The sequence below is a fragment of the Alligator mississippiensis genome, chromosome 6 (genome assembly GCF_030867095.1).
Source record: "Alligator mississippiensis isolate rAllMis1 chromosome 6, rAllMis1, whole genome shotgun sequence".
In the NCBI taxonomy this organism is placed as follows: Eukaryota; Metazoa; Chordata; order Crocodylia; family Alligatoridae; genus Alligator; species Alligator mississippiensis.
In genome coordinates, this window is record NC_081829.1 from 65992684 (window position 1) to 66013204 (window position 20521).

The 20521-nt window shown below is 42.2% G+C and overlaps 1 protein-coding gene across 1 annotated transcript in view; it reads left to right on the forward strand.

The window, feature by feature from the left end:
• PTEN (phosphatase and tensin homolog) overlaps positions 1-20521 on the forward strand; it is a 64128-nt gene that overhangs the window by 35000 nt on the left and 8607 nt on the right. The window contains exons 4-7 of the mRNA XM_014607819.3: positions 4173-4216; positions 8871-9109; positions 15524-15665; positions 17522-17688. Of these exons, the coding sequence (XP_014463305.1) occupies positions 4173-4216; positions 8871-9109; positions 15524-15665; positions 17522-17688 (592 nt within the window). The remainder of the gene's footprint in view (positions 1-4172; positions 4217-8870; positions 9110-15523; positions 15666-17521; positions 17689-20521) is intronic.

A 20521-nucleotide genomic window follows, 5' to 3' on the forward strand; every position in this document is an offset into this window, starting at 1 on the left:
CCTGAATTCTACAGAAGTCATCACCTCACAACTTCCAGTGGCCTTCCAGGAGCCTGGCTGGCCAGATTAGTGGTTCTGCAGTCTGAATTCAGCCCACAAGCTGTCTGTTTGACACCCTTTACTCTGCATCTAAGTAAGTGGAAGAAAAGCACCAGGTATCTCTGAAGGGCCTTGAACATTTATATGCATGTTCAAATTGAGTCTGACAGCAGAAGTACAAAAGGAATCCAGGTTCACAAAAGTACCTCAAAAGAAAAGGACTGAAAAAATGGACCTTTGTCTCAGCCCAGCTCCATATTGTAAATTGCCATGCCCTGCTTGTAAAATACAACTTCCTGGCCTGGAAAAAAGCCTTTCTTGTCCGGATTTTCACACTAAAGATCAGTAGAGACCGGATGGTAGCCATGAATGTATCCAACATGTATCCAACATAACCTACTCTTTAATGTCTTCATCAGTGACTTGGACGAGGGAGTGAAATGTACTCTGTCCAAGTTTGCGGATGACACAAAGCTATGGGGAGAAGTGGACACGCCGGAGGGCAGGGAACAGCTGCAAGCAGACCTGGACAGGTTGGACAAGTGGGCAGAAAACAAGAGAATGCAGTTCAACAAGGAGAAATGCAAAGTGCTGCATCTAGGGAAGAAAAATGTCCAGCACAGCTACAGCCTAGGGAGTGACCTGCTGGGTGGCAAGGAAGTGGAAAGGGATCTTGGAGTCCTAGTGGACTCCAAGATGAACATGAGTCGGCAATGTGACGAAGCCATCAGAAAAGCCAATGGCACTTTATCGTGCATCAGCAGATGCATGATGAACAGAACCAAGGAGGTGATACTTCCCCTCTATCGGGCGCTGGTCAGACCCTAGTTGGAGTACTGCGTGCAATTCTGGGCGCCGCACTTCAAGAGGGATGCGGATAACCTGGAGAGGGTCCAGAGAAGGGCCACTCGTATGGTTAAGGGCCTGCAGACCAAGCCCTACGAGGAGAGACTAGAGAAACTGAATCTTTTCAGCCTCCGCAAGAGAAGGTTGAGAGGCGACCTTGTGGCTGCCTATAAGTTCATCACGGGGGCACAGAAGGGAATTGGTGAGTTTTTATTCACCAAGGCGCCCCCGGGGGTTACAAGAAATAACGGCCACAAGCTAGCAGAGAGCAGATTTAGACTGGACATTAGGAAGAACTTCTTCACAGTTCGAGTGGCCAAGGTCTGGAACGGGCTCCCAAGGGAGGTGGTGCTCTCCCCTACCCTGGGGGTCTTCAAGAGGAGGTTAGATAAGCATCTAGCTGGGGTCATCTAGACCCAGCACTCTTTCCTGCCTATGCAGGGGGTCGGACTCGATCTATTGAGGTCCCTTCCAACCCTAACATCTATGAATCTGTGAATGAATCTATGAGACAATGGCTATTAGAATAAGAAGTCCACGTTATTGTTAGTATCAAGCATTCCAGAAAAGGTGCAAGCTGCCATGGAGAACCGGTCTTTGAAGGGGATGAAACTTCATAATAGGGAAGATGAAGTGCTCTAGACTTCAGGGCCATGCTACAGTTTTCAGGAGTTTGCGCTGTGTCGTCTTATCCAAAATCATACCAGCCTCAAAAAAGACATTTTTCATGGTTTTAGTGTAGGGAGCCCAAATATCCTGAGAAGAAAAGGCCAGCACCATCCCCATGACAGCAGACTTGATGGGAGAATTGGAAGTCCCTTTACTACAAATGTAAAACCTACCAATATTTTCAGAATCTGCTTGGCACCTTTCCAGCAGGCTTGATCATAATCACAGCAGACAAATGTGTCCTGCATATCCTCTCCAGAGCTACCCTTTTTCTTTCTCCTACCCACATATCCCACACACCTGTACCTCTTAAGGACTCTTCTTAAAGATTTCTTAGTTATTTATTGTTAAAAGAGTTGGCCTTGTTGCTTTGTGTAGGAGCTACAGTAGAGGAGGATTATGAGGAAGAGGCTTATTCTTTAGAATATAGAATTATCCGTTATCCTTTAGAAGAAAGGCAGATTGAAAGACTAAAGAGGTACATATCATTTCTGTTCATTCAGGGTGATATTTGCCTCTGCCAGCTCGTGGTTATGGACTTGAGTTTGATTTGTGGCTCTTGACTTAAAGAATGCATGCTTCCATTTATCCACCCCCTGGTTTGCAGTAAACCCAACTAAGTGCTTTATACTGAAGCATTCTCTATGTAAGGAGTACAGGTACACCGATGTATCCGTCCATATCGTACTGACACTGATAAAAGGACTATTGGCAATCGGCTTTTTTTGGCTGATGTGGCCAATAATGTTGCCAATAAATGCCGCGTGTATGGGGGCAGCTGAAACATGCATGCAGCCATTAGTGCAGCCTGGCAGCTTGGAGAGCACCGTCTGGCTGGTAAGTCTGTTGGGGAAGAAGGGGTATGGGGGTGGGGTGCAGATTGAAGCCCCCACCATGAAGGAGGGAATGGGGCAGGGGCAGGCACTGCCCTGCTGGGGTAGGGTGCAGGATGAATCTGTGAGCAATTTGTCTGGTGTGGGGAAAAGGCTCCTACCACTGCACCCCCCCCCCCCCCCCGGGAGGCATGGGGGCATGTGCCCCCCAGATCTGCATGCGGAGGAAGGGTGGGCTGTGTGCTTAGGGACAGGCTGCACTGACCTGTTCTTGGCGGGGGGGGGGGGGGGGGTGGTGTTGGGAATGCGCTTGGCCCAGGTGGCGGTGGTCCTGGGAGGGGAACTATGAGGTGGGTACAATGTTGCATTACCACCAAGCGCAGCCCCAGCCCAATCCCCAAGCCAGGAAGAGCCTGGCACTGTTTGCTGCCCCAACCTGCTATGGCAGCCCGCTTTCGCTCCCAGTGCAGATCCAGGGGGCACACAGCCCCCTCACTTCCGCCAGGGGTGCACACAGCAGCAGGAGCCCCTGTCCTGGGCCCCCTAGACAAGTTGCTCTCAGCTCTGTCCGCTGCCCTGCCCCGCCTTGACTAGGCAGCGCCAGCCCCTGCCCCACTCCCTCCTTCACTGTGGGGCTTTGATCTACCTTCCACTCCATGCCCCTTCCTTTCCCCACCCTTTCCCCTCAGACTTAGCGGCTGGCCATTTCTCTCCAATCTGCCAGGCTTACATATCTGCATTTGGTTCAGTATTGGCTGATACGGCTTATCATTAATCAGCCATTGGTACTGAGCCAAAAAATCTTTATTGGTGCACTCCTAATAAGGAGAGAAGTTGCACTGGATCTGCTATATCACCAGAGACCTACAGCTCTGACTATCTAGCTGCTTAGTTCTAGCTGTTCTGTCTTTCTCAATGGCAGGTCATCTCATTGGAAAAAATGCAGGGGACAGACTTGTTTGTTCGTTTGTTTTTTGTATTGTGTTCCTTTTGAGGTGTAAACCTGTGGTTTATCTCACCCACAAGACATCAGTGCAGCTCAGGAAATATCCTTTACATGCTTTAGAAATTACTAGTTTTAGAAATTGGCAAATGTAGAACCTGAAGTAACCCACTGACCTTCATTGAAATCATGCATTGGACTTAACTGCCATGGCAGATGTGAAGTGTGAGAGACTAGTGCTGCAGTTGATATCTAGCTGATGTTGTTCATCCCTTTATCAAGAGGTTACTGCTTGTTAGTCACCTACAGGGAGATCTGCACTGATACGCAATTGAAATCATGTTTACGTACGTTCTAGTAACGGTTCTGTAGATGTTGTCAGTGTGGATCCCATGATCTTGCCCTCATTCTAGTTCATTTTCCACTAATGTGTTCTGAACAGAGAATCGTGATCACTCCACTGGTTCGGCCTTGGCACTGGAGTATAAGGAAGCATAGTGTGTGTGTGAATAGCTCTAGTGAATGCTGCTTTTTTAAAAAAAAAACAATGAAAAATACCTTCTGATGTTGCATGGGAACTAGCAGTGGTATTAACACTGAATACCACTTGAAGAGTGGTAGTTACTGTGGGGTAAGCAACTTTCTCAGCTAGAAAATGTTATACAGCAAAATCTTCTAAATTTTATATATAAAATCTAGCTGAGGTATTAAACTTCAGGTGATACATGTGAGATTTCTTTTGACTTTATGCTTATTGTCTTTCAAGGTGGCACAGACCCCATTGATGTGCATACAACAGATATTTGTGTTGAATTCTAATATATTCCAACATTTCTTTTTAGATGTGCAGAAAGACATTATGACACCGCCAAATTTAATTGCAGAGGTAAGTTTGCACTGTCTAGTTTATTAATGTTAGATTTTTTTTTCTAGAGTCACCTCTCTGTGAACTAATGAATAATGTTAAACTCATGCTATTTGGGAGGGAGAAGAGTAGTAACTAGAAATTCTATGGGGAAACATTTTTAGCAGTATTTGACAGTTTCTAAAAAGTGTAGTATTCAGCAATTAACTATGTTATGAGCTAAAGACAGTTATTGCTAGAATTTCAGCTTAGAAGCTGTAGTATGTCTATGTGAACAGACAGAACGCTAAGTTGCCTTCTAGAATCTAAGCTTTTGTTAAAATATGTAAGCCTTTGTGGTGTTACAGTTGCAAAAAGTCCTACAGAACATTAACAGAGTATAATTAATTTAATTGGTCTCTTTTTGTGTAATAGAGCAAACAAACAATGGCTTTGAGTTTTGAACTGTTCCATTTGCCTAAATGGGAGCTAATACATCTACCAGGTGTTGACATTAAGGCCCCATGGCTGACATGGATGCCTGATTGCAAAAACTCTGCATCCTTCTGTGCCAGATGTGTAGGATGTGTGATTTTTGGGATTGGCCATAATTCCTCTGATCCCAGTCATATGACTGCCAGTATAGAGTCTGGCACCGGGACCCACCCAGTCCTGGTCCTATTGGCAGCTTACAGCCTGGCATCAAGAAACGAGTTTATCCATGCCAGGCTGTAAGTATGTGTGCTCTGTGTAGGTCCTGAGGCACCATGAGTCTGTCTTTGGAGAGCATCTCTGATTTCTTAAGCTCATGCTACCCCAGGGCCTTACAGACTCGCGTTGCTTTGGGACCCTAAAAAAGCAGGTGGGCTGTGTGCCTGCTTTTTTAAAGTTCTCACAGTGCTTTACACCTGACATTGGGTATCCTCTCACCATTCTCAGGCACACGCTGTCCCGAGACATTCAAAGAAAAGCAGGCAGGCCAAGGCTTCCTGATGTCAGTGTCAAAGCGCCCCAGTTTGGCTCTTCAGACCCAGACTTCTGGGCTGGGCTGGGCTGGGATGCATATGCTCTTACTAGGTGTCTGCATGACATGTTCAAAGTTAAGTGCCATATTAATGTGAAATAATTTTGTGGTTGGTTTGGCAGTTTATCACGTCTTAAATATTTGTGCGTGTGGCATGTTGCCATTTACTGTGTGATTAACATGTTAATCATATGAAAAAATTAATGTCTGCCAGGGATCTAAATGCCAATATACATGCATTTCAGTGATCTAGGCACCTAAGAAAAAAAGTCTGAAGCTTGACACCAGTATTTCTAAGGGTGGGAGAAGGAGATGCAAAAGTGAAAACGATTAGGCCTTTGACTGCATATGATCAGAGAAGCATGGTTGCTTCCATTCATATTTTCTGTTATGAAGAGTTTAATTTTCAGAAATCTAGGTAGTACTGATTTATTCAGATCTCTTAACTGTACATTAGATATTAATTAATGCTTATGTCTCATCCCATTCACTCTCCCTTGCCAGTTACCTTAAGCTGAGGCAACTTGAAGACAAAGCAGAGTGGCACCTTCTTTATTCACTAATCAAGAAAGGCATAAGATTTCATAAACAGCATGCTTAATCAGTTATGAGAGCACTTAGGTTTTTTTGTTTGCCTGCCTTTTATCATTACAAAGTAATGTTCTGCATTTGATGTATGAGTCTAACTCAAGGCTTCTCACTTCCTGTGCCCTTTGCCCATCCCTGACAGAAAGGAAAACTCTAGTAAAGATCTTTAAAAAAAAAAACTTCTTTGAGTGTCAAGCAAGGGGGTATTTTGATGTCTTGATTTTTCAGAGCACAGGTGTTAATCCAGATCCTGAATATTTCCCTAAATCCTAAAATTTGGGGTGGCGGGTCAGATCCAGCACACAGCCATTTTAGCTAACCTGCAGAGCTGGGTGACTTTTGCAGTACCTTGGCCAGCAGGAGAGTTTGGCCACAGCAGTGGGGTGAAGCAGCAGCACTGTGGAGAAGGGGTGACCAAGGTGTGCGCTAAGTTGGAGTTGTCCCATGCTTAAGGTTAAACAGCTGTGTGCTGTAAAAATATTGCTAACCCCCTAAAACTACTGTGTAAAAGCTGTGCTTTACAAGACATTTGTCCTCTTTGGACTGTGGGCTTTTGCCTAGAGTTTGTGCAAGTCTAGGCAAAAAGCTAGGTTTATATGGGGATCTAGCTATATCTTCAGTCTTTGTATGCTGTAGCTTTTCTCAGTTTGTTTCCATGCAGGGATTTCCCCAGAATTTTTAACAGGTGTTGGAGGGGAGCCTGGACCTTTCCTTATTTCACGGTCTGGCTCTGAGACCAGGTCAAGCTTCAGACTGTCCTGCTAGATAAAGATAGACAGGACCTCTTCCCCAATCCATGGTTGCATCTTCAGAGGATGCAGTTGCTACACTTCTGGTTTATTTTGTGCAAGGAAGGGTGCCCCTTCTGATCCCTGGAGAGATTCAGTTTTTGTGGCTCCTTCTTACAGTGACTGTGACTAGTTCCAGTTTAAGATACCTGTGTACGTTTTTTAGCTAAATCTGAAATTGAATCTAAATAGTTTATTTTTGCAATGCTACACTGAGTAGTGTTTAAAGAAGCATTTCAGCTTCCTTCTTACCCGTCTAAAGTACAAAAGCAGTTTGAAGTGCCTTCTTATGCTGCTCTTGGAATATTTGGACTCTTCTATGCAAAACAACTTAGTAATATGAAAATATACTCTTACAGTTTATGATCATTTTTCAAGCTGGATTAAAGCTTAATTTAATTCTGTAAAGTATTGTGGACCCTTCTATTTTATTTACTGTTCATTTTCTTTTAGTTATCATTTCCCTTTTAGCTGGACTAGAAAATCAAGTGGATTTGTCTGAATTGTCAGTGAATATGCTGTCCATGCAAACTTCAAAAAAAAAATAGATCAAAAAAAAGTAGATGAGTGGTACTCTGCACAGTGCTAGAGTTGCTTATAAAATATCTCATGATTTCAACGATTGTATATTTGCTGTTTTGTTTTATATCCTAAATAATCTCATTGCTTAGGAGAGAAGTTTACATAACCTGAACATATAACAAATCATTAAGCACGAATAACGAAACTAATGCAAAGCCTTCTGCAAATTAAAGTTTTATTTGTGTATTATGTTGGCTAAAAGGAAATAGAACTTCCAAATGACAGTTGTGGAATAATGAGTTGTTATAAGGCAGAGCTGTCCAACTTCGTCATCCATAGGCTGTACAAAGCATGGACTGCAGACTCAGGGGCTGCAAGCTGCACAGGCTTCATGCCATGCAGACAGGTGGGCAGCCCTCCTTCCCTTCTTCCTGGGCCCCCCCCCAATCTGTACATACCATTCACTTGTACAGGCAGCCTGGTTCCCTCTTCCCACAGGAGCATCCCAGTCCCCTTCCCCAGCAAGTGCATAGCATAGGTGGTCATAGATTCCTAAGTCCAGAAGTGACCTTGGAAGATCATTGGGTCTAGCCCCCTGCACCAAGCAGGAAAGATAACTGAGGGTCAGGTGACCCAGCAAGGTCTTGAAGATTTCCAGGGTAGGCGATTGTACCACCTCTGGAGGGAGCTTATTACACAGTCTGGACACCCTGACTGAAGAAGGTTTTCCTTATGTTGAGCCTGAATCGATCTTCCAGGAGTTTGTGGCCATTAATTCTGGTTTTCCCCTTGGGAGCCCTGGTGAATAGTTGTTCACCCTTGATATACTCCCCTAATGTAGTGGTAAGCTGCTACCAGGTCCCCTCTCAGCCTTCTTTTCCTCAGGCTGAAGAGTCCCAGATCCCTCAGCCTTTCATTGTATGGCTTGCCGTGTAAGACTCTTCTTTGGACTCTCAAGCTTGTCCATGTCCTTGTTAGTGTTGTGCCCAGAATTGGTTGCAATACTCCAGCTGCAGTCTCACCAGTGCTGAATAGAGTGGAAGAATGACCTTGGTTTTGCTGGAGATGCATTGATTGTTGCATGCCCAGAGCATTATGTGCCCTACTGGCTACAGCATCCCACTTCCAGCTCATACTCATACTGCGGTCTATTATTACCCCCGTCCTACCTCCTGGTCCAACCCTGTCCTGCCAAGAATGGGGAAAGGAAGGAAGAATCTGGTGGAGGGAGGGGGGAGTCCAGCAACTGTGGCTAGAACAGGTTGTGGGGTGTGGAGGTTGGGCGGGTTACTAACTCTTCAGGGAGTTGCATGTAGCCCATGGGACAGCAGTTGGACAGCCCTGTCATAAGGCATATGGTTGGATAGGAATAAAATTCTTCTCACATTTGCCAAGGACACTGGGTTATACAATTGGAAAGTGGGTTTTGTTTTGTTTTTTTATAATGCAATGTATGGAACCTATGCCATACATTTTAATGTAAGTATCTTTGTTGTAGCTCCCTTGCATTTGGATAACACCACACTTAATTGTGCATTCATGAGGAAGTGCACCATATACACTTAATAGTCTGCAAAGCTGAATAGCTTATAATTATGGATTTCAGAGTTATGCTTGTCAGATGCACTTGTCAAACATACACAATCCATCCAGTTACCCGTCCATGATTTTTTTTACTAGTGTTTTTTTTAGAAGTTAACACTTACAATAAAGCTAGTTAAAATCTCACATTTAAATTTATTGTATTGGAAATCTTTTTTTTTTTCTATTACAGTTGCACAGTACCCTTTTGAAGACCATAACCCACCACAGTTAGAGCTTATCAAACCTTTTTGTGAAGATCTTGACCAATGGCTAAGTGAAGATGACAATCATGTTGCAGCAATCCACTGTAAAGCTGGAAAGGGACGAACTGGTGTAATGATTTGTGCATATTTATTACATCGAGGCAAGTTTTTAAAGGCACAAGAAGCCCTAGACTTCTATGGAGAAGTAAGGACCAGAGACAAGAAGGTGAGTATTTTTTTCCCCTGCTTTTTCCACCTTCCTCCTATGCCTTGGGATGTGCTTTCAACAAATATTTTTTCCTGAGTAGTGTAACAGATGTTGATTTACTGCTTGAATTGAATAACTCTTTGGTTTTAAAACTGTATACTGCAAATTACTCCAAAGAGTAATTAAAATAACAAGGTTAAAATCTGTTCCTAGTCTCTGATGTTTAAGAAAAGTGATTGATTACTGCTCTTACATATTTATCTCTTCAAAGGATGCTCTGCATTCTGTTAATAAAAATTGGTGGATGGTGATTTAACTTGTCTTTTAAACTGTTTCAACCCCGTTGGAAGATAGGACTGTTGTAGTTTTGTATCCTCCTGAGACCTCCTGCTGCTTTTTACTTAGTGTTTCGTGTTTTAACGTTGAACACCTGTACAATATCCAGTTTGCTTTAACTGGATAAACTTCCAGTTATGCTATGAGCATAACTTTTTGCTTCTGTTTTACTTGTTCCTTAAGAATGCAATTTTTACTCTAGTAAGCTGTGGCTGCTAACTGCATCCAGTTTGTCTGATGGAGCACGTCACTATTTGCTTGCCTATACCCAATAAGCTTAACTTCGGATATTAAGAAAGTGGGCTCAATATAAATCTTTTGAATGGACATATTGGAATAACTTGAATTTGAAATGGTATTTCAAAATGGTTAGTCAGGTACCTTGCTTAATTTGAACAGTGTTTTGGGTGTCACTGTAAAAACTAAGTGATCTCTGACCAAAATACCTGCAACCCACATAAAAAAAACAAAACAAACAAACTGACTGAAGAATGTAATTTACATCTCCATCATAAAATTGGAAGGCAGATCCTGAATATTAAATCTGTTGTCTTACAGAATATATGCTTAAGTAGTATGTACATACAATTCTAAAAAAATCTACTTTTAATTATTTTTGGAGAAGGATAATGAAGTTTTACATGAGAGGGGGAAATAAAATTATTAATTCGTAATGCTAGGGATTCATTGTGTTTTGCTTGATCTGGTAACAAAGGTTTAGTTAACCTGGGCTGTGTAATCTTGAACTTTAAGCTTTCTGTGCTTAAGTTCCCCTTCTCTGATTTAAACAAAAAAAAAAAAAGAAAGAAAGAAATCCAAATTGGGTAACTAATATTAGAAATCCTGTTTGTAGATGGGTTTCATCTTAAAATGTAGGTTCCAGAAGTTATTTTTATACGTATATCTATTGTAGATCTGTCTTATCTCCTACACTGCTCTTCAGAGAATATTTAAGTTTTTTGATAGACAACAGTCTTAACAGACTTCTTGTCCTAAGTAAGAGGCCTCAAAAGACCCAAGCTTTTCTCAGAGATGATCAAATACCTTTCCCCGTTTGAACAAAGATCAAAACTTACAGGATTAAGGAAAACTGACACTTATTTTGATGCTAAATTACTTGATGCTATGGTTACAAGGTACCAAGATGTTTGTAGATTGCCCAGAGAATGGTGCAAGTACTAGTGAATGATACATTTTGTGGTTAATGGGCAAAATAAATTATCCACTTATGGATCTAGTAGCACTGAGATAATGTAGGTGGGAAACAGTAATCTAACTGTAAGAATAAGTTTAACTATAACTGGTCAAGAGTACTGTCTCCAGTACTTGTACTGCAACTCCCTTTAAGCATTCTGGAAAAGCAAACTTTCTAGGATGCTTTACTGTATCAGACAGATGCTGAAACTAGGTTACAGTTTTCTGGTCAAAAGTCGGGTAGCATCCTACCTTATCTGTTTTCCTCCTGTATAATGCTGTGGTGGAAAAAAGGCCTTCCAGCCATCAGCAAAACATCGTTTTTAAAAGGGAGTTTTTCAGGTTGTCCTGTCTTGTGCTGGAGCCATTCCAGTTTAGTTAAAAGTATTTTGATTTATTAAATACTTTGTCTTCAGAGCTAGCAGAAAAAGTGTGAAGTCCCCTGCATAAAACTTGATGGCTTGACATTTCTATCATGAAATCAGTCTAACACTTCTCAAGAAAAATGGGGAAGGGGAAACAGGTTAGAAGTGGGTGTTTAAATTACTGGATACCTGATACTACATAGAATTAGTATCATTTCCCCTGGAAAGGGGTTTTATTATGTACCCTATTCTTTTAAACATAGGCAAGCAGATGGCGGGGAGGGACAGAAGAACTGTGTGTTTATACCATCAGAGTTGATTATTTCAGGAGATCCATGACCTCCTTATTCCATTCCAAAATAAAATTCACAGTTTTATCCAGCATCTTGTCAAAGAGCCTTCTGGGGTGGCTTGGCATTGAGAAGGCACATGTTTTCTGTACTGTTCTAGCTTAATAGATGCAGGTTTGGTTCTAGATGGAAGTGACCGCGGAAACGTTTTCAGCAGAGATTTCCCTTCAAGGGATGTGTGCCATCCATTCCACCTGACCTTTGAGGAGTAGCTCTGGATGCCAGTGGTGTTGACGTCATGATTACGTTAAATATAGTCCTGTCTGAATAAGCAGATGAAAAATTATTATTTTCTGAAATCATGTTAGAATGGCTGTGATTGGGTACCTGACTTTTATTCATTGTCGAGTATATCAGAACTGATGTTTGATAGACGAATCTAAGATTTCAGTGCACTTTTGGATTACGTCTTCTGTTAAATTTGGTGTCCTGAATTTGTCTACACCTTCAGTTGTCTGCTACCTCAGTGGAGTACCTACAGAGGATTGTGTAGTCAAGACTTGCAAAGGCTTTGCTGTTCTTGATATGCTGTCTATGCTATAGTGAAAAACAAAGAGCAACAACATACTTTGATTCAGCTCAGGAAATACCAGTTAGCAGTCAGAGACTACGTGTCAATGTTTTTAAAACTTGAGGTTTTGCATTCAAGTGTCATTTACTTTTGTTCTGTTCTAAAAATTGACACCTGAACAACTTATCTATAATATTAAAAACATGTCTAGTTGAACAATTCCAGGTCCTCCAAGGAGTAACATAGACTTTATTTTTTTCTATCCATATTCAAGGAAGAACAGGCATACCAGATTAGTGGCAATTTTTGAGTATTTTACAATATGATACCACTTCATTAAATCTTTCCTTAGGGATACTGAAAAAATTCACTTCAATATAGCATAGCTATTTGGGTATATAATAAGCCTGTGCAAAGCAGCAAATATTTGATTCAGATTTGGTCAATTCGGAGGATCAGTGATTCGATTCTGTGATTCAGATCACTGTCCCGATTCAATTTGGCCGATTTGGATCTGGAGATTCAGCCATAGACTATACGGGCAGCAGTCCTCAACAACGCTGGACATAGCTGCCTCCAGCTGGTAAGTCTGTGGTGGGCAGAGTGAGGAAGGAAAGGGGCATGTGGAGGACAGATCAACGCCTCCACAGCAAGGGAGGGATTGGGGCTGGGACAAGCTGCCCAGCTGGGGTGGGGAGACACAGGACTCGGGGAGGGGGGCTTCCGCCACTGCGCATTGCCAGTCTGGGAGGGCATGGGAGCAGGTGTGTGCCTCTGTATCCTCACGGGGTGGGCTGGGCCAGGCTGTGCTCTGGACAGGTGGGGGAAAGTTCTGGGGAGCAGGGGCTATGCCCTCCTGCTGCTCGCCCAGCTGGGGCACGGGGGTGTGGGACGGTGCTACTGTGCTGCCTTGGACAAGCAGTGCGCAGCAGCAGAAGCTGCTTCAGCCTCCCTGCTCTTTCCTGCCACGGCTGGGCAAGCAGCGGCAGGGCATGGGGGCGGGCACATGCATCCAGATCAGAGTGGGGCTGGCGGCAGGGGCTATGGGGAATTTTAAGGTGGCTGCAGCCACCCCATAGCCCCTGCTCCACTGCGCTCTGTGAGGCAGGCAGAGCCAGGGTAGGCAGAGCTGTTATATGTTCTGCAGGGTAGGCAGAGCTGGGGCTAGCCACCTGGAGCGCAGTCCCGGCTCCCATCTGCCCTGTGGAGTTTAGCCTTGTGGTGGGTGATTGGGGCTTGCCACCCGGAGCTCAGTCCAGTCCACCCCACATGGATCTGGGGGCACACGCCTGCTTCCATGCCCTCCTGGACTGGTGGCGCGCAGTGGTGGGTGCCCCCCTCCCTAAGTTCCGTGCCGCCTCCTGCCCCAGATGGGCAGCTTGTCCCAGCCCCAGTCCCTCACTTGCTGTGGGGGCATTGATCTGCCTCTTCCCTCCGCCCACCACAACATGCTTACTAACTAGAGGCACCTGTGTCCAATGTTGTCGAGGACTGCTGCCTTGTATATAGTCTGTGGCCAAATCTTCGAATCGGTGCAAAATCTATCTGAATAGATTCGGAGGCTTCTGATTCAGTCTGGACCTTTTAAGGGGTCTCGTGATTCAATTCGGGTTTGGTGATTCGGCTGCCGAATCAGGCTGAATTTCCTCTGAATCGATTTGACTACCAAAGCTTCATACAACCGTAGTACAAAGAGCTGTCTCTGTTGGGAATCAGAGACCATTTGATTTCGAGTATAGTGTCTCACAAACTGAGAAAAGATTGGTTTCTATTTGAGATACCAATCTGGCACTTAGCTTATGTAGTCTTTCACCATCAATGTGTTGCGGGTTTGCTCCAGAATGTAGGTGATATAAGAAGAGAAAACTATTCCTATTTGTATTTTTTTTCCTCCCAAACTGAAACTCTGCTCAGCTGCTTGTTGTCATTTTGAGACCCTGATTGTTTCCAGTTTTTAAGTTCAGGTTCAGTGGAAGATCTTAAAGCTACTTCAAGATAGTGTTTTGATAAGGCAACTACTTGAGGTAACACATTTTCCCAAAACCTCGTATGCTGACTAGGCTGTCTAGATTTTAGGTTTCAGAAAGCCATTGTTTAGGTCCTGTAGGAAAAATTTGATTTTATGAAATATTAGGATCATTTTAGAGGACAAGGAGCCTTATGTTTTGTAACCTTTTCATAAAGGGAAAAACTACTTAAAGGTCAGATGCTGTGTACCTCTTTAGGGTGGAGGTATTTGCTGAATTTTAAGAAGCACTTTGTGCTCTGCAGTGTAAAGCTGCTGCTTCATAAAGGTAGTGTTCCAAGTGTTTTACTTCAACGTTTTGTCCTGTTCGTTAAGACCAAAGTGTGTGGGCCTGTTTATGAAATATTATTTCAGAAATATTTGCAACTTTTCTTTGTTTTAGTTTGAGAATGCACTACCTGAATTTGTATGTTAATCAGTTGCACAATATAGAATGGATACATGCTATATGTTATAAATGTTCTACAGAAATTTGACTCTGTCACTTACAACTTTTTTCTGAAAAGTGGTTTAAATTGTAACCTCTACTGGTGCATTTCAGTTTAAAATCACTGTTAAAATATTACGTTAATCCTTGACTCTAGTTTTTCTAAGCAAATGTTTGGTTCAGTATTTTTAAATGTAATTTAGTTAAACAGTCCTGCATTGACAGGGATTTTGGGATAGGTGGCCTATTCTATTTTCTTTCCATTTTGGACTTTGTGAAACTTTTTGAAAAGGGTTTCATAATGGGAAAATTTTGCAGAACTACAAATGAAAGTTATTAGGAACTGTGGTTAGAATATACTACAGGCATAAAATGTATCTTAATATCTGTAGTGGGTCTCTAAAAATAAATAAATAAACTTAAAATATGGCAAGTGCAAGAGGTCTTCCCAGTAAATACTCTGTTACTAATAAGGGACTGAAGTTTTTGTTTTTTTAGAAAAACAGATTTCAGTGCAGCCTGTAAAGCCTCTTAACTGTTTGTGTCAGTTTAGCATACAGAATGACGAAGTTCATGTTCTGAAGCTTTTTCACCTCCTACCAGTTGTAGAACTGGCAATAGGTAGTATGCGCAAGACCTCGTAATGAGCAAGCTTTGAAAAACTTTTTATAAGGTTTAGCAGTTATAAGCTTTGAAAAACCTTTTTGCACAGTAAGTGTGCACATTTTGAGTGAATGGTGTAAGTTAGTATTTTCTTTGTATAGTGCTTTGCTCTTTGCCCAGTTGAACTGGCTGCCTGCTTAAAAAGAAGATGATTTTTCACTGTCACTGCTGGGTTTTGGCTTTGTGCTAACATATTTTTAGGTAACTAGCTAGGATTTGGGGCCAGTAATAAAGAAATTGTCATTAAGGGTATGTCTACTGTGGTCTCGCATGTTTTGTTGTGAAGCAGGTCTGTGCTGAGGTTCCTTTCTCCTGTGACTACACTACTACCAATACCTAAGCTAGCTAGTATAAAGCTTGCTTGGGCGTTTCTGCACTATTTTGCAGTCACTTCTACACACCCTGTTTAATTTTTGTCTCCCATCTGATACCTTTTTTCATTTGTATTGGTCTGGTTGAGATAATTAAGTTCTAAAGTAATAGGCAGGAGCCAGTTGCTGTGAAGTATTAATGAATGGTTTTGACTAATTTTTGAAGTTTTGGGCTTCCCTTTTATTTAGGGAGTAACTATTCCCAGTCAGAGACGCTATGTGTATTACTATAGCTACTTGTTAAAGAATCACCTGGATTACAGACCAGTGGCACTGCTGTTTCACAAGATGATGTTTGAAACAATTCCAATGTTCAGTGGCGGAACTTGCAGTAAGTACTATTAATCTTTTCTTTTTTTTCTTACTCAGTATTCAAGGTATTCACTGCTTTACATAGATCTTTGGAACAGGAACATTTTATACCAGTAAAGTGTAAAACTAGCTTGTCATTTTAGGATGTCAGATCATAGTATCATAGTACTTAGGGTTGGAAGGGGCCTAAACAGATCATCAGGTCCGACACCTTGCCCCTGGCAGGAACGGTTGCCGGGATCGTATCACCACAGCCAAATATCTGTCCAGCCTCCTCTTGAAGACCCCCAAGGTAGGAGAGAGTACCACCTCACTTGGGAGCCCATTCCAGAGCCTGGCAGCCCTAACTGTAAAGTAATATCTCCTGATGTCCAGCCTGAACCTTCTCTCTAACAGTTTGTGGCCATTATTCCTAGATGTTTCAGTGTATGTGTTTAGAGATTAGACTTGGATGTTCCTTAATATTCCTTCCGACCCTTCTGTGGTAGAGAGTCACGTTTAACTACTTCAGATTGCTAGAATCTGTTGGGTTCAAATGTGGCAAGATCCATTCACTTTCATTCTTCAAAAGCTAGTTAATAGAGCTGAGAACTTGCTTTATCCCTTTTTTAAATAGATGCTATTAGATTTAAACATTTCCCACTCAAAAAATTATTAATGTGAGGTATACCAGCTATCTTCTGCCCTAGGTAATCTTTATTCCTTGGATTTTTTAGAATGTGGATATTTTGAAAATTCCTGTTGAAAAATAATGTTTTACTTCTATGAATGATATGTTGGTTTTCAAGTGGAATGATTTAATTACTGAGAAACTAACTCAAGACTAAAATTGTTAATTCTCCAGGATATTTTATGCCTACTGCCCTCTTTCTAAAGGAGAGGCTTATAGAAAATAATGTCTATAAATGAGATTATGATCTGTAACTATGCTATATGTAAGCAAGTTGTCTTGAAACAAATTTGATATAAAACCTGTATTCACCTGTTTGTGCTCATAAAGAGTAAATTTCAGAGTAGTAATTGCACTGTGCATTTGTTTTCTGTTAATGTTTGAAAGTCTCTTTCCACTATTTCAGTGCTGGCATTATTGTAGTGGGTAATTAACAGTGGAATCTGAAACAAGCATAACCTCCTGAGTTATCTGAACTAATATTGTTGCAACATGCAATCTGGAAATGCACAGAAATGAGAGGGGGTAGGGGAAGTCAACAGCAGGTTTCTGTAGAAACTAAAACTAGTTTGGTTAGTAAGAAAAGGAGGGGAAGGAACTGTCTGCCAACAAAAGATGGCAAAAAACGATGATTTTATGGATGCATATAAACACCAGTTGTTTGGGCATTTTAGTCTTTTTATAGCTGCAGTCAAAATTCAGGCCTTGTGACATAATATTTTAACTTTGTTTTGTTTTAGTCAGCATTAGCAGCCTGCATATTAGTTATAAATGTGTACTTCTCTCTGCACCAGGTGAAAGTTATTGTATAAGACAAATGTTTTAAAATCCCATGATGCAAGCTTCCTCAAAGAAGGAAGTCTAAAAACTTGTTGCAACATTCGTATTAGTTGTTCTTTATAATTTTCAGATTAAGTATTCTTAATGTGTAAAATAATTAACTGTTCTCTCTATAGTTTCAATTCAAGATTATGAAAGCGAAGCTGTTGTGGGGTCCTGAATCTTCACCAGCAAAAACTGTTTTGGGACAGATTTTTTTTTTTCCATCAGCAGTCCCTGGTGTCATTGTCATTGAGTTTGAAGTTTTGGTTAGAAAACTTTGTGGGGGCAAATTTTAGTTTATTCTGATTTAACTGTTTTGGTCAGCTCTTGACAGATAATAATACTGATGAGGAAATAATACCACTTTGTGTTTTACCATGCAGATCCTCAGTTTGTGGTGTACCAGCTAAAGGTAAAGATATTCACCTCCCCTTCAGGACCCTCAAGACGTGAAGACAAATATATGTACTTTGAATTCCCTCAACCATTGCCGGTGTGTGGTGATATCAAGGTGGAGTTCTTCCACAAACAGAACAAGATGTTGAAAAAGGTTTGTTCTTTTTCTTAGTATGGAAAATACTATCAAGCAGACTCAAGAAGGGGAGGGTTCTGTTGCAGATCTTGAATTCGGGAGCTATTTTTGGAAAAGTGGCAATGAAAAATTGAATCCTTGGACCTCTTGTTTGCCAAAGTCCTAAATCTTGGCTTAAAACTAATTCTGGATTGTCTGCCTTTGACTCTTATGGTAGAAATAAAATGCATTTTTTGTGTTGGATTAATTTTAAGAACTACTCCATATGGATACTTCTTCATTTTGAAATACTGTTAGGTACCTGAGATTTTAGTTTGTTCCATTTAGTCACAGGTAAAATAAGGCTTTTTGACCTGTACAAGGAAGGGAAATTTGAGGAGCTGAGATTAGAAAATTGAGATACCAGATAAGTGTTTTAAGTAATTTAAAACAGTGTTTCCCAACCTTTTCCAGCCCAAGGCACACTTGCATTAATAAAGGTTTTCCACAGCACACCTGTTAAGGCATTCCCCATCCTCATACTTATTGTAGCTCATCACCATGGCAAAATTCTGTGGCACAGCTGTTCATTTCTGATGGCCAGCTTTTGTGCTGCGGCACACTGGTTGGGAAACACTGTGTTAAAACACTTGCATGTAATTTATAACAAAGTCTTTGTTTGCCCCTCATGATTATAATTGTTTTGTAGTGGCATGATCTGTATACATTATTTAATGATAGTGGAGGTAGTTTCCTCTGCCTAGAGGAGCTTAGAATCTAAATTAATATAACAGAAAGACAAGAAAACATGGGTGCGGATTAGGACAGAGGCAACTGCACGTACTGTAACAATATACATTCATAAAATGAAAACCAATTAATATGACAAACAGTCATTTTATAATTGAATGCATGAATCTTCTGAGTGGTATAATGGTTATTATTAGTCATTGTTGGATAAGTAAACTGAGTGGCAAGGCTATGAATAACTTGGTATTTGTTTGGAATAACATGCCTAAATTATGCTGGTCCTCCCAAGTCTTGTATTTGTCCTGCATACTGATTTATCATTGATGTTTGAGTTAACAGATTTTTAATCAAACATTATTGCTAAACCTGTTAAACCAGGTGTTTTAATTCTTCAGTATGAAAATATAGGGCTCAGAGAATTATCTAGAGATGCACCAATATGTAGGTCCAATGTTTCATCACCACTGATATAAAGAAAATTGAGTGCATCAGAAATCGGCTTTTTTTGCCTGTTGTGGCTGATAAATGCCCCATACCTGGACACAGCCGCAGCACAGAATGTAGGCGACAAGGAGTGCAAACGGGCAGCTTGGAGAGCTGCATCCAGCTGGTAAGTCTGTTGTGGTGGAAGGGGAGGGGGCAGGGAAGGGGCTGGGGGGCGCAGATTGAGGCCCTTGTGGTGAGGGAGAGAATGGGGTTGGGGCTGCGCTGGGCTCTTCCTGGTGGGGGCTGGGCTGGGCTTTGCTGAGGGTGGGTGGCAGTAGTGCTGGGGGTGCTGCAGCCACCCCAAAATTTGCCATAGCCCCCCAACCCCTCTCCCAGTGCTACTGCCAAGCCCAGTCCAGGTCCCACCTGGCCCCAGCCTGCAGTGGCAGCCCACCTTCACCCCACACGAATCCAGGGGTATACCCCCCATGTCCTCCTGGGGTGTGTGCAGTGGTGGGAGCTGGTCCCCCTCCCCATGCCCTGCAGATGAGCCATGGCTTGGTCCTGCGCCCCACCCTGGCTAAGCAACACCTGCCCCAGCCCCACTCCCTCCCTCACTGCAGGGGCCTTGATCTGCCCCTTCCGCCTCCCTTTCCACCACAACAGACTTACCAGCTGGATACTGCTCTTCAAGCTGCCAGGCTGCGTATTGGAAATCAGATTGGTATCAGCCAATGTGCCTCTTTAAAAACTGGCTGTCGCTATAGGCCCCCAAAATCTCTATTGGTGCACCCCTAGAACTATCCCAGTTTCTCAAACTCCTGTAGCTATTTGCATACTGCATGCAACTTCCTTTTCCTCTGCCAATCAGCCCTCCATAATTGAGGGTTACCTCTTAAGTGAGGAAGCTAATTTTCTTTGCTGGAATAGAAGCATGAAGATGCTGTGCTTCAAGTTGACTGTCAGCTTCTCTCTCCCTGCTAACTGGTAGAAGGGGTGCAGTCCTGCTAACTGGCAGAAGGGGTGCAGTCCAGTGTTAACCTTTTCACAGCCATTTTCAAAACTCTGCTCTACTCATGCTGCCCCATAATCAGGTGGCTTTGGTTGGAGCAGGGTTCCCTGATTCACACTGCAGGCAGGAAGAAGCAGTGATGGTAGCTAGATCCTAATGCCTGCCCAGTCCCCATTTGGGCTGAATCATTCCAGCCTTCCTATGGGAAAACATTTCTGACCCAGTGCAGCAGATTCTCAGGTGTAGAATCTCCTAAATTCGGCTTGTTTATAGCCTCAGTCAAGAGATGGGAGACAATTATTGAAGCAGTCCCCAACAGCTGCTTGCAGATAATAGCACAAGTGCTCGTCTAACTTCAGATCTTTCTAATACTAAAGTCCCATAAAGTCCTGTCATATTCCACTTATTTAATCCTTCTACAGTTCACTAAAGAACACAAGCTGAATTGCCAGCAGTATGTAGACATGCAGTAGAGTAATTTTTATAACTATGTAGGTAGATACCTTCCCAGTGTATCCAGTACTTAACCAAAGTCAGCAGCTGGCTGAAGTAGAAACTAACTGAAGTAATGGTGAAAGATTTGTCACCTCTTTAGTGCCCTAAACTATCAAATTCATCAGGTCTGGGATGATTAAATCAGTCCACAGAATTTGCTCTTCTCTGTTTATGCCAAAATAGTATGGT